At 41.7% G+C, this 14,585-nt stretch overlaps 1 protein-coding gene across 4 annotated transcripts in view; it reads left to right on the forward strand.

The window, feature by feature from the left end:
- The window catches only part of TEC (tec protein tyrosine kinase), a 97,769-nt gene that overhangs the window by 11,417 nt on the left and 71,767 nt on the right, over positions 1-14,585 (forward strand). For 3 of the 4 annotated variants that reach the window (XM_048848383.2, XM_048848381.2, XM_048848380.2), the window contains exon 2: positions 6,478-6,660. In XM_048848383.2, coding sequence (XP_048704340.1) covers positions 6,523-6,660 — 138 coding nt within the window. In that variant the 5' untranslated portion in view covers positions 6,478-6,522. Of the gene's footprint in view, positions 1-6,477; positions 6,661-14,585 lie in introns of those variants that run through there. The other variant, XM_048848386.2, reaches the window with a different exon arrangement.

The raw sequence follows: 14,585 nt of genomic DNA on the forward strand, positions 1-14,585 counted from the left end.
CTTGTTAGCACTGACCCCCCACTTGGTAAGGCAACTCCCATCTTTTCATGTACTGTGTATATATACCTGCCTTCTGTATTTTCCACTCCATGCATCTGAGGAAGTAGGTTTTAGCCCATAAAAGCTTATGCCCAAATACATGTCAGTCTCTAAGGTGCCACAAGTACCCCTCGTTGTTTTTGCTGATACAGACTAACACAAAACCTACCAGATAAATGTTATCATACCTAAGGTGGGGTCAAAACTTGGAAAAAAATATATAGAGTTCAGTTGGGTTTTATTTTTGGTTTTGCTATTCTGGCTAATGACATTCAGATTTGTGTCAAACATATTTCCGGTAACATTTGAGATTGTTGGTGGAAGGTTTATTTCCACTGTTTTTCTGAACCATTCTGTCAGATTTCATCTTGCACAAATGTCTGTATGGTTCATCAAAAAGTGAAAATCCAGTAGGACATTATTTAGATGTAAAAAGGTGCAGGCCAGATTTGGCTGCCTTATCCCCTTGCTATTTATTGGAACATCCACTCTGAAATGCTTATCATCCCTATGAAGCTTAACATTAAACTTTGAAAACATTTCTTCAGCTGGTATAAATGCTTTAAGTTTCATCACCAAGCTCACAGTGAATAATTGTTTCAATGAGAGACTACAATTCAATGATTGGGAATGGGAGTAGGAGATCTGGGTTCCAGGACCAGCTCTACTTCTGACTCGTAACATGACACTAGTCAGATTTCTCACTCTCTCCATGTCTTTTCCCCATCTGGAAAAGGGGAATGCTGATATGCATCTTTGTAAAGAGCTTTGATCTCTACAGATGACAAGAGCTGTATAATAGTATTTATCATGTATATTGACAGATTTAGGAGTAAGGTTCTCACCTATTGGTATTTGTTATGAGGAACCAAATAAGCATTTTGTGATGCCATGCCAGTACACTTGCATGTCTGCCTCATGTAAAGTTGACTCATTGCATATTGACACAAAGTTTTGACACCTAAAATAAAGTTGGAAGGTATTAATGGCTTGATTTTTCAGAGGTGCTGAGCATTGCAACTGCCACTGATTTCTATGGTAGTTGTGGGTACTCACAAACTCTGCAAATTAGATTATAATTGCTACCACGTGAGATAGGCCTGCAAGAACTGGGGCAGATCCTTGACAACAGGTATTGTGAAAATCGGGAAGGGTGGCAACCTGAAACTCACAACTGGCTGGAACAAGATGGAGTGATGTGTCATCGGAGGGCAGTTTCAGTTTCTAAATAATGATTTAATAAGTAGTAGAATGCTTGAACGAAGTTGCAGAAGGAAGAATCAAAACCTGCAGTGATGAAGCACAGGTATTGATATTTTGGTGCCTTACAAGTAAGTTAGATTGTGTGGACTCTTCTAAGAACTATTACTATTCTGAAAAGAAAAGGAGTACTTGTGGCACCTTAGAGACTAACCAATTTATTTGAGCATGAGCTTTCGTGAGCTACAGCTCACTTCATCAGATGTTTACCGTGGAAACTGCAGCAGACTTTATATACACACAGAGAATATGAAACAATACCTCCTCCCACCCCACTGTCCTGCTGGTAATAGCTTATCTAAAGCTATCAACAGGTGGGCCATTTCCAGCACAAATCCAGGTTTTCTCACCCTCCACCCCCCCACACAAATTCCCTCTCCTGCTGGTGCTAGCCCATCCAAAGTGACAACTCTTTACATAATCAAGTCGGGCTATTTCCTGCATAGATCCAGGTTTTCTCACATCCCCCCCACCCCCATACACCCACAAACTCACTCTCCTGCTGGTAATAGCTCATCTAAACTGACCACTCTCCAAGTTTAAATCCAAGTTAAACCAGAACATCTGGGGGGGGGGGGTAGGAAAAAACAAGAGGAAACAGGCTACCTTGCATAATGACTTAGCCACTCCCAGTCTCTATTTAAGCCTAAATTAATAGTATCCAATTTGCAAATGAATTCCAATTCAGCAGTTTCTCGCTGGAGTCTGGATTTGAAGTTTTTTTGTTTTAAGATAGCGACCTTCATGTCTGTGATTGCGTGACCAGAGAGATTGAAGTGTTCTCCGACTGGTTTATGAATGACAGCCCCGCAACCTGAAGCAAATACTCACCAACAACCACATACCACACAACAGAACCACTAACCCAGGAACTTATCCTTGCAACAAAGCCCGTTGCCAATTGTGCCCACATATCTATTCAGGGGACACCATCACAGGGCCTAATAACATCAGCCACACTATCAGAGGCTCGTTCACCTGCACATCCACCAATGTGATATATGCCATCATGTGCCAGCAATGCCCCTCTGCCATGTACATTGGTCAAACTGGACAGTCTCTACGTAAAAGAATAAATGGACACAAATCAGATGTCAAGAATTATAACATTCATAAACCAGTCGGAGAACACTTCAATCTCTCTGGTCACGCAATCACAGACATGAAGGTCGCTATCTTAAAACAAAAAAACTTCAAATCCAGACTCCAGCGAGAAACTGCTGAATTGGAATTCATTTGCAAATTGGATACTATTAATTTAGGCTTAAATAGAGACTGGGAGTGGCTAAGTCATTATGCAAGGTAGCCTGTTTCCTCTTGTTTTTTCCTACCCCCCCCCCCCCCCCCCGCAGATGTTCTGGTTTAACTTGGATTTAAACTTGGAGAGTGGTCAGTTTAGATGAGCTATTACCAGCAGGAGAGTGAGTTTGTGTGTGTATGGGGGTGGGGGGGATGTGAGAAAACCTGGATCTATGCAGGAAATAGCCCGACTTGATTATGTAAAGAGTTGTCACTTTGGATGGGCTAGCACCAGCAGGAAGTGAATTTGTGTGGGGGGGTGGAGGGTGAGAAAACCTGGATTTGTGCTGGAAATGGCCCACCTGTTGATCACTTTAGATAAGCTATTACCAGCAGGACAGTGGGGTGGGAGGAGGTATTGTTTCATATTCTCTGTGTGTATATAAAGTCTGCTGCAGTTTCCACGGTAAACATCTGATGAAGTGAGCTGTAGCTCACGAAAGCTCATGCTCAAATAAATTGGTTAGTCTCTAAGGTGCCACAAGTACTCCTTTTCTTTTTGCGAATACAGACTAACACGGCTGTTCCTCTGAAACCTATTCTGAAAAGGAAAGTTTAAAAATAATGTGTGAGGGTTTAGTTATGCTGACTCATTTTTAGGAGTGGAAGTTGTGGATAAAAAGCCCCTGCTGCCTGAAAAATGTACAGTTATGTAATCAGCTACAGATTCTACAATAGATCCTGCTAAGCTCCTCAAATAGTAATATATTGTTAGAATAATGGGGAGTTGGTTCCTAATTATAGGGGTGTGCATTAAACAATGTTTGTGTAAATAATCACCAGTAGCAAACAGGATTGTGTTTCTATAGGGTTGACAGTGACTGATCTTTTTTAGAAAAAATGCATTGTCTTTGTTTAAAGTATTTTTTGTGGTTTAGGACTGTTCTGATTTAGTGGTGGCTGACAATGCAGTTTTGAAATCCCAGTTAATTTTGCTTTTGTCTTACATGCCTCTGTAGGTTTTAAATGCTTAAAACAGAATAGAATTATGGGATTACAAACTGAGGCAAATATTGATTGGTATCACTTTCACCTGCCATCTGGAACAGCAATTAGTTTAACAGAACACAACGGGGGCGAGAGAGAGAGAGACACACACCGAAATTGGGAAAGGGAGGAAGAAATTGTAGACAGGAATATTTTAAGATGGACTGCAGTCAGCACTGAATATTTTTTAAGTCATTGAAGAATTTGTATTCTCTTACCTATCCTTCTCCTATCAACTCTGTGTCTGATCTTTTCTTTTTTAAAAAGGAGTGTCAAACTGATCCCCAAATTTGATGCTTGAGTAAGTGATGTGAGCAGATAAGATGAGTGCTAGCTATGATAATCTTTCTTCACCACAGGAAAGCAGTTTTATCAAATGATCTGCAAAATGAAGTGTGTGTGTGTGTCATATATATATATATGACACACACACACTTTTCATATATATGCCTGTGCATGCATGAGTGAGAGAGGGAGAAAGTTCTTGTTACTCTTTAGCCAGCTATATATTTATAAGAATATAAAAAGTACCACTTCAACTTATCACCTTTTAGATGTAAATTTCTAATCTGTTTTCATAGTTTTTAAATTTACATGTAAACCCTGGACTCATTTTATAGTAGATGCACAAATATACAGTACTTTGAGAGGATGGAATAGCTGCTGTGAGTGAATCTATATCTGTGCAGGTGAGCAGGTAGAGATGTATGGGGAGGGGGGTAAGAGAGCTGGTAGAACAAACAACAAGGGACACTCAGTGACAGGACCAGACTAGTAGAAGAGGTGAAGGTTATAATTTCACATGCTGTCACTATAAATGATGTAACATTAAACAATTTTTAAAATTTATTAACTATTTGGGTCTAGATGGAGACTAAAGCAAAAGGTGGACTGGGCAGTGACATAGAAGGCACCCAAATTTTGTTTAAAATTATTATAATGTAATATTTGAGAGGGTTTGTAGCTTTTTGAATATTTTTAGCACAGTATTGAGAGATTGGTCATTTTATCCATTCTATATCTGTATAGTTCACCAAGAATTTATAAGGACAAACTTACATATATTTCCTGAATGAATTTTGAAACATTCAGTTGTGCAATGATGTGCTAATGGACTTGGACACTGAACTCCCTTTCTCATTAATGGGAAGGCCTTTGCCTCCAGGCACATGATAAATAACAGCCATAAATTAGAACCTTTAGAAAGCTGAAGACACCTGTTTATAGGTGGAAGGGAAATATTCTCACTTGTTGATTTGGGGAACTTTCAGTATTTGCCTAGAGCTTTTTTTTTTTTTTTCCAAACTTTGACATTTCCAGTCACTAGTGCCTCATGTGAGAGCTCATTTTTAATCTTAGACTTCACAAGACATTTTGGCCCAAATTTTCAAATACGTCCACTAATATTGGGTGCTTTAGTTTTGGGGCGCTCAACTTGAGATATTGAAGACCCAACTTCCAGAGACATTGAACACCCACAACTCCATCTGACTGGTACCAATTACAGTGGAAAGAAAAGGAGTACTTGTGGCACCTTAGAGACTAACCAATTTATTTGAGCATGAGCTTTCGTGAGCTACAGCTCACAAAAGCTCATGCTCAAATAAATTGGTTAGTCTCTAAGGTGCCACAAGTACTCCTTTTCTTTTTGCGAATACAGACTAACACGGCTGTTCCTCTGAAACCTGTCAATTACAGTGGGAAGACTATTAAACAGGTCTGATATCTACATAAAGACTGTGTGAGTTCACTGATAAGGATTTTTAAAGGTGACTAGCAATTCTGAGTGCTCCAATTGTTAGGTGCCCAATTTGAGACACTTTTTAAAGGGGCCTGCTTATGAGAACCAGGTACTAGGCACTTTCTGAAATTGGACACCCAAAAATTGATGTACCCCAAATCACTAATCATTTCTGAAATCTTGTCCAATATAATTTGAGGTGAATTTTCAAAACATGATCTCTATTACATATTCACTTTTTGTATATTACCATTTATGCATACAAATAATATGCAAAATTACATGTGCACAAATGGAGGCCATTTTGAAAATGTGGCCCAGTGTATCTAAAATAAATGTCAGAACAAATTGGTACCGATTGTGCCACTTTTCTTTTGCCTTGTATCCCTATCTTGAATTCCTGCCTCTGAACAATAGTTTCCTGTTGAATTTATGATGTCTATTAAAAAATATGAACCGTGAGAGAGTTATAAAAATGAGCATGAAATTTTTTTTTCCCCAACTGCTGAAACTGTCATAGGAACAGTAGGAAGGAACTGTTATTCATATAGACTTCTTATTGTGCAACAGTTTTAAATGGTTATTTATCTGAAGTATTTCTCAAGGTTTATGGGGAGTTATTTAGAGATAACATCTCAGTAAAGCCTCTAGTACACACCAATCCTCTGCATATGATCTCTTACACCAGCCTTGGCTGATTAACAGTCTCTGATGTACAGTCCAAATTTTAAATAAAATTCATGCCTAGCCTTAAGAGTGAATACAGAATTGTAGCTCATGGAGACTGTAGATCTAAGCATGTGATATTCCATTTTGATCCATATGGTATCCATACACAAGATATGGGGTGCTGCAATGAACTTAATTTTTTGTCAGTCAGGTACAGCCCTCAGGCTCCTGGCAATGTGCCAATGCAGCCCTCAGTTGAACAGTGTTTGAACATTCCTGCCTAATAGTTAACTTTTGTTAATTTCCAGGATGTTGGATCAGAGTTATATTTTCCAAAGTTTTCAGGTAGCTTCACTTGCGAGCACCATCCCTTTTCAATGCAACAATACAAACAGTCTATATTAATCTATAGGCCTCTTTTTCACCCAAAAGTCTAATATAGTATAGTAAAGCTCTCTTCTCTCCCCCCTCCCCCTTTACAGGATTTGATATTCAATGGCTGGAAACAGAGATATCAAGTGGCCAAAATGAATGTGAACCCTATCTTAGAGGAGGTTCTGATTAAAAGATCACAACAGAAGAAAAGAACTTCTCCCTTAAATTACAAAGAAAGGCTTTTCGTGCTTACAGAATCAATGTTGACATACTATGAAGGTCGAGCAGAGGTAGGAGATAAGGTTTTATATTCCATTGCCTTTGTTCTTGAGAAAAAGACTTGCTTTTTTGTATTAATGGTTTTCTTCCTGTAATATATTGAATCTTTTCTGTTCTGGGAGGTGTGATAGCTGTGGGTGCTACTGAATGGGTATTATCCATCACTTCCCTGATGGATAGCACAGATTTATGGAGACTTAAATGATCAATCCATTCAAAAACAAGTGTAAACAAGGATCTAACCAAAGTCTCTGTCAACTATTAATCCATAAAATGATTTTAATACCACTTTCTGAGAAGTATTTAAGCCAGGATGATAATCTCAGCCTCCTGAGTACTGTGTTAGAAAGGCTTAAGCTACAGCAGGAAGTTTAAAGGTACCATTTCCTCCAGGGCACTACAACCGCTGTTGAGTACTACAACCCCTGTTGAGCCTAAGACTCCCACATGTCTTCTTTGCAGAGTTAGTATAGGCCCTCATGCAAGTACTCCCTCCAACCCCCCATGCACACATTAATATCTCCCACCTGAGTTAGGTGGTGTTTTCAACCTGGGCTAGCAGACACTCCTCAGGATAAGGGTTAGAGCCTGGCTTCTGCCTTTGATCAGGCTGGTAACCTGCCCACTTTTCACTGAGCATGCTAGCTAAATCACTCAAGGGCTGATATTCCTCCAGTGCCTTCCCACAATTTCCACTTTGTGCCCAGAAGGACTGACAAGTTCTCAGAGTTCACTGTGAAAGAACTATAGAGTTCAGCACAAAGAACCATGGATTATGCCCCCAGAATCTTAGCAACACACACTGTCGAGCACAGCACTAGTGAGGACACAGTAACTTGGGTATGACTTTGCAGTATAACTGCTCACACCCAGGCTAACTCTGCAGCAAAGACACACCCAAAGAGACAGGAACCAGTAGCATACACTAAGACAGAGAACACAGTCAGGCTACATTACAGCAGCAATATTGTGTTTGCTTCATACATTATTAGATACAAGAGACTACATTACAAGAACATTGAGATTGCAAAAATCTAGCATTTTGCAAAAGTTAGGAAAGGCCAGGATTAAAATTGCTTGTAGCCTTGTCTACTGTACAACCTCATGTAGACCTTTTCCCCCTTATCTGCAGACTTTACTTCCCTTTGAATTTAGTTCATGTAAATGTAAGGAATGTGGCTAAATGGCCAATATTGGGACCCAAGCTTTTCTTCGTGTGTGTGTGTGTGTGGCAGGGGGGTTAGGACACTACCCCTTGCTGCTGCTCTTGGGGTACCAAGGACCCTGTTAGTGGCCCAGGAAGGTGGTAGAGGAGGGAAGGGGTCTGGTTTGCCCCTCACTCTGAGCTTCAGTCCCTCTCAATCCCTGCAGGTTTCTTACCCTCTTCAGTAGAAAGAAAAGGAGTACTTGTGGCACCTTAGAGACTAACCAATTTATTTGAGCATGAGCTTTCGTGAGCTACAGCTCACTTCATCAGATGTTTACCGTGGAAACTGCAGCAGACTTTATATACACACAGAGAATATGAAACAATACCTCCTCCCACCCCACTGTCCTGCTGGTAATAGCTTATCTAAAGTGATCAACAGGTGGGCCATTTCCAGCACAAATCCAGGTTTTCTCACCCTCCACCCCCCCACACAAATTCACTCTCCTGCTGGTGCTAGCCCATCCAAAGTGACAACTCTTTACATAGTCAAGTCGGGCTATTTCCTGCATAGATCCAGGTTTTCTCACATCCCCCCCACCCCCATACACACACAAACTCACTCTCCTGCTGCTAATAGCTCATCTAAACTGACCACTCTCCAAGTTTAAATCCAAGTTAAACCAGAACATCTGGGGGGGGGGGGGTAGGAAAAAACAAGAGGAAACAGGCTACCTTGCATAATGACTTAGCCACTCCCAGTCTCTATTTAAGCCTAAATTAATAGTATCCAATTTGCAAATGAATTCCAATTCAGCAGTTTCTCGCTGGAGTCTGGATTTGAAGTTTTTTTGTTTTAAGATAGCGACCTTCATGTCTGTGATTGCGTGACCAGAGAGATTGAAGTGTTCTCCGACTGGTTTATGAATGTTATAATTCTTGACATCTGATTTGTGTCCATTTATTCTTTTACGTAGAGACTGTCCAGTTTGACCAATGTACATGGCAGAGGGGCATTGCTGGCACATGATGGCATATATCACATTGGTGGATGTGCAGGTGAACGAGCCTCTGATAGTGTGGCTGATGTTATTAGGCCCTGTGATGGTGTCCCCTGAATAGATATGTGGGCACAATTGGCAACGGGCTTTGTTGCAAGGATAAGTTCCTGGGTTAGTGGTTCTGTTGTGTGGTATGTGGTTGTTGGTGAGTATTTGCTTCAGATTGCGGGGCTGTCTGTAGGCAAGGACTGGCCTGTCTCCCAAGACTTGTGAGAGTGTTGGGTCATCCTTTAGGATAGGTTGTAGATCCTTAATAATGCGTTGGAGGGGTTTTAGTTGGGGGCTGAAGGTGACCGCTAGTGGCGTTCTGTTATTTTCTTTGTTAGGCCTGTCCTGTAGTAGGTAACTTCTGGGAACTCTTCTGGCTCTATCAATCTGTTTCTTTACTTCTGCAGGTGGGTATTGTAGTTGTAAGAAAGCTTGACAGAGATCTTGTAGGTGTTTGTCTCTGTCTGAGGGGTTGGAGCAAATGCGGTTGTATCGCAGAGCTTGGCTGTAGACGATGGATCGTGTGGTGTGGTCAGGGTGAAAGCTGGAGGCATGCAGGTAGGAATAGCGGTCAGTAGGTTTCCGGTATAGGGTGGTGTTTATGTGGCCATCGTTTATTAGCACTGTAGTGTCCAGGAAGTGGATCTCTTGTGTGGACTGGACCAGGCTGAGGTTGGTGGTGGGATGGAAATTGTTGAAATCATGGTGGAATTCCTCAAGGGCTTCTTTTCCATGGGTCCAGATGATGAAGATGTCATCAATATAGCGCAAGTAGAGTAGGGGCTTTAGGGGACGAGAGCTGAGGAAGCGTTGTTCTAAATCAGCCATAAAAATGTTGGCATACTGTGGGGCCATGCGGGTACCCATAGCAGTGCCGCTGATCTGAAGGTATACATTGTCCCCAAATGTGAAATAGTTATGGGTAAGGACAAAGTCACAAAGTTCAGCCACCAGGTTAGCCGTGACATTATCGGGGATAGTGTTCTTGACGGCTTGTAGTCCATCTTTGTGTGGAATGTTGGTGTAGAGGGCTTCTACATCCATAGTAGCCAGGATGGTGTTATCAGGAAGATCACCGATGGATTGAAGTTTCCTCAGGAAGTCAGTGGTGTCTCGAAGGTAGCTGGGAGTGCTGGTAGCGTAGGGCCTGAGGAGGGAGTCTACATAGCCAGACAATCCTGCTGTCAGGGTGCCAATGCCTGAGATGATGGGGCGCCCAGGATTTCCAGGTTTATGGATCTTGGGTAGTAGATAGAATATCCCAGGTCGGGGTTCCAGGGGTGTGTCTGTGTGGATTTGATCTTGTGCTTTTTCAGGAAGTTTCTTGAGCAAATGCTGTAGTTGCTTTTGGTAACTCTCAGTGGGATCATAGGGTAATGGCTTGTAGAAACTCGTGTTGGAGAGCTGCTGATTTAGAACAACGCTTCCTCAGCTCTCGTCCCCTAAAGCCCCTACTCTACTTGCGCTATATTGATGACATCTTCATCATCTGGACCCATGGAAAAGAAGCCCTTGAGGAATTCCACCATGATTTCAACAATTTCCATCCCACCACCAACCTCAGCCTGGTCCAGTCCACACAAGAGATCCACTTCCTGGACACTACAGTGCTAATAAACGATGGCCACATAAACACCACCCTATACCGGAAACCTACTGACCGCTATTCCTACCTGCATGCCTCCAGCTTTCACCCTGACCACACCACACGATCCATCGTCTACAGCCAAGCTCTGCGATACAACCGCATTTGCTCCAACCCCTCAGACAGAGACAAACACCTACAAGATCTCTGTCAAGCTTTCTTACAACTACAATACCCACCTGCAGAAGTAAAGAAACAGATTGATAGAGCCAGAAGAGTTCCCAGAAGTTACCTACTACAGGACAGGCCTAACAAAGAAAATAACAGAACGCCACTAGCGGTCACCTTCAGCCCCCAACTAAAACCCCTCCAACGCATTATTAAGGATCTACAACCTATCCTAAAGGATGACCCAACACTCTCACAAGTCTTGGGAGACAGGCCAGTCCTTGCCTACAGACAGCCCCGCAATCTGAAGCAAATACTCACCAACAACCACATACCACACAACAGAACCACTAACCCAGGAACTTATCCTTGCAACAAAGCCCGTTGCCAATTGTGCCCACATATCTATTCAGGGGACACCATCACAGGGCCTAATAACATCAGCCACACTATCAGAGGCTCGTTCACCTGCACATCCACCAATGTGATATATGCCATCATGTGCCAGCAATGCCCCTCTGCCATGTACATTGGTCAAACTGGACAGTCTCTACGTAAAAGAATAAATGGACACAAATCAGATGTCAAGAATTATAACATTCATAAACCAGTCGGAGAACACTTCAATCTCTCTGGTCACGCAATCACAGACATGAAGGTCGCTATCTTAAAACAAAAAAACTTCAAATCCAGACTCCAGCGAGAAACTGCTGAATTGGAATTCATTTGCAAATTGGATACTATTAATTTAGGCTTAAATAGAGACTGGGAGTGGCTAAGTCATTATGCAAGGTAGCCTGTTTCCTCTTGTTTTTTCCTACCCCCCCCCCCCCCCAGATGTTCTGGTTTAACTTGGATTTAAACTTGGAGAGTGGTCAGTTTAGATGAGCTATTAGCAGCAGGAGAGTGAGTTTGTGTGTGTATGGGGGTGGGGGGGATGTGAGAAAACCTGGATCTATGCAGGAAATAGCCCGACTTGACTATGTAAAGAGTTGTCACTTTGGATGGGCTAGCACCAGCAGGAGAGTGAATTTGTGTGGGGGGGTGGAGGGTGAGAAAACCTGGATTTGTGCTGGAAATGGCCCACCTGTTGATCACTTTAGATAAGCTATTACCAGCAGGACAGTGGGGTGGGAGGAGGTATTGTTTCATATTCTCTGTGTGTATATAAAGTCTGCTGCAGTTTCCACGGTAAACATCTGATGAAGTGAGCTGTAGCTCACGAAAGCTCATGCTCAAATAAATTGGTTAGTCTCTAAGGTGCCACAAGTACTCCTTTTCTTTTTGCGAATACAGACTAACACGGCTGTTCCTCTGAAACCTCTTCAGTAGAGTTACCCTCAGTCCTTGACACTGGGGGAGGGAGTCTCTCTGTCCTGCTGGGGCAGAGTCATAGAATATCAAGGTTGGAAGGGACCTCAGGAGATCATCTAGTCCTCAGGAGTCTCCCTTCCTCTGACTCTCTAGTCTCTCACCTCTAAGCAACAAACCTCCAAACTCCAGTCCTCTCTCCTTCCTCACAACCCCTGACTGCTTTAATTGACTACAGGTGCTCCAATTAACCTGTAGTAACCTTTCCTAGTCTACAGGGAACTACGCTTTGGTTATCCTAGGGTTTATATGTCACCTCTCTGCTAGTACTCTCTGACCCTGCTGTATCACAGGAGAAACAGTATTTGATGTGAATAACTCAAGATAAGCCAAATTTTTCTCTCCTTTACACTGGTCTACTCATTTAACTGTGGTTACTGAAATGAAGCAGAACACAAGCTTGTTCTTTGCTACACTGGTAGCTGAATCATTGTGAGCACCAATTCAGCTATGGTCAGCAATAAGTAATTTTTGTAGCATAGACAAATTCTCTCACCCTCAAGTGAGCTCTGGAATCATTTTTATCAGACAACCTACACCTGATATGGACAAAAATATCCTCAAAATCAAAGGCTGGATTCTCTGCTCCACTAAGACCACTTTGTGCAGTTCAAGCAGCAGAAACTAGCCTTAAATGGCTGGAGATAGCCAGTGGAGAATTCCTTCTGTGCTTCCACCTGCAGAAAGTTGGTGGAGGTGGCTCTCTTGCCTCCAATGTCAGATGCCCCATCCAGGGCATAAGGGGAAGGAGGGGCACAACAGGGCATGGTGGAGCAGAGTGCCACTGTGCCTGATTCTCTACTGGATAATAGTGTATTACAAAGTTTATACCAGTTGCAGAATTTAGAGTAGGCCCCTTGCTGCTCTAACTTCCGCTGGGGCATGCAGCCAAAGATCGGAGAGATGCAAGTGGATCCCAGCAGCCACCACTCTCCACTAGAGAGCAGAGCTTAGACATAGTGGAGGATCAAGGCCCAGATGTATACTTGTATTACTATATTGACTACAGAGTTCACAGGTGTACTTGTCTTGGGACATGGATTAATCCCTCAATTTTCTGTGCACATGGCTTTGGTTTCAAAAGCTTCTTGGAACAGTTACCTAACCATGCATGTCTTGTCTCAGTTAACTAATGGCTCAAAATAAAGGTGAAGTTAACTAACACCTTTTCACTGCCACCCTGAGGAATCTCTCTTTTTTGACTGAAATTCTTTTGGATGCTAATTGGGCTTCTATTGATTTGACTCAGAGTATTATCTGAAGCAATTTTGCATTCTCTCTCTCTGGGTACTAAGTTTGGTGAGACAGGGTACATATTTTTCAATAACTTCATTTTAACAATATTTCTGCTGTATAGTAAATAGAAAGGATTGACACATGAAGGCCTCTCTGAAACACTGATGTTAGTGGTCCTTTGTGTCACTGAATAAGTGAAATGGAAGAGAGTCTGTTTTTTAGATTTCTGGCAGAGGTTGTAGATTTTTATCTGCAGTAAGTTAGTTGATGGTATATCTATGAACTTGATCATGTAGACAAACCTGATGATTCAATACTAAAGTAGTCACAGTGCCTCTGGTTCTTATATCTTTACTGTATTATAGTAGAACAGTTGAAGGGTTTCTGCTCAATCAGTTATCTGGTTGAAGTACAGTGGTTGAGTTTTTGGGCATTGTTAATAAAGGATAGATATGGATATGGCATAGAGCTAAACTGCAGGTTAGGGCTGATGTTTACAGTTAAGGTTGATGAGTAAGACTGGGAAATTATCAAGAGGATACCAGGGTATCTCCTTATACGCTCAGTTGCAGTGGTACCAGTCTCCGTCAAATGTGACATATTTAAGAACTCTGGGCCATCTTCTGCTGTTGGATGCACATGCACAACTCCCCATGTAGCCAATGAAGCTGAGGCCTGAGTTTTTGCCTGAGGAATAACTGAGTAAAAAATGAATGAGGAGCCCGGGACTTGACCTTAGTTCAATAACTGGGCCAATCCATTAAAATGGACTCAATTAGTTAATATGCACAAGAGAAATGGTGGGTGGTTCATGACTGTAAGTAAAGAAACAAAATTAGATACAGAGTATGTCTGGTAACAGAAGTGGAATATTATATATATTTATAACAACAAAAGGGAGCCAACCATAGAGAAATGTTATTCTTGTAATGCAAGTGTGTATTCTAATGAACTGTACTGTATGCAATCATCAATTGGAGTAGGACTGATCCTTTTCACCATAAGCTGTGCAGAACACAGATTCTGTTCTTGGTTTGACATGTCCTACCTATGATAATGTGTCACAATGCTATTTAAATAATAAAAGCTGTCTAATAGCTGTGATTGAACAATACATTAAAACACTTTTTTTATTTAATAATTTGTTCTTAACCTGCTAATTGTCTCTTTATATCCATCCTTAAGCAACTTAGTCACAACAGACATATCAGGAAGGTGGTATTCATGGTGAATCTGGATTCTGCTGTCCTCTTAACAATGTAAAACTAGTAATGAAGAAGCTTACACTGTGAAATACTGTTGAAACAGAGATGATATGCAGTGCTTAAAGTGTGTGTGTGGGGGGAGGGGTCCACAGACCTGCCATAAATAAATAAATAA

The sequence above is a fragment of the Caretta caretta genome, chromosome 4 (genome assembly GCF_965140235.1).
Source record: "Caretta caretta isolate rCarCar2 chromosome 4, rCarCar1.hap1, whole genome shotgun sequence".
NCBI classification, from domain to species: Eukaryota; Metazoa; Chordata; order Testudines; family Cheloniidae; genus Caretta; species Caretta caretta.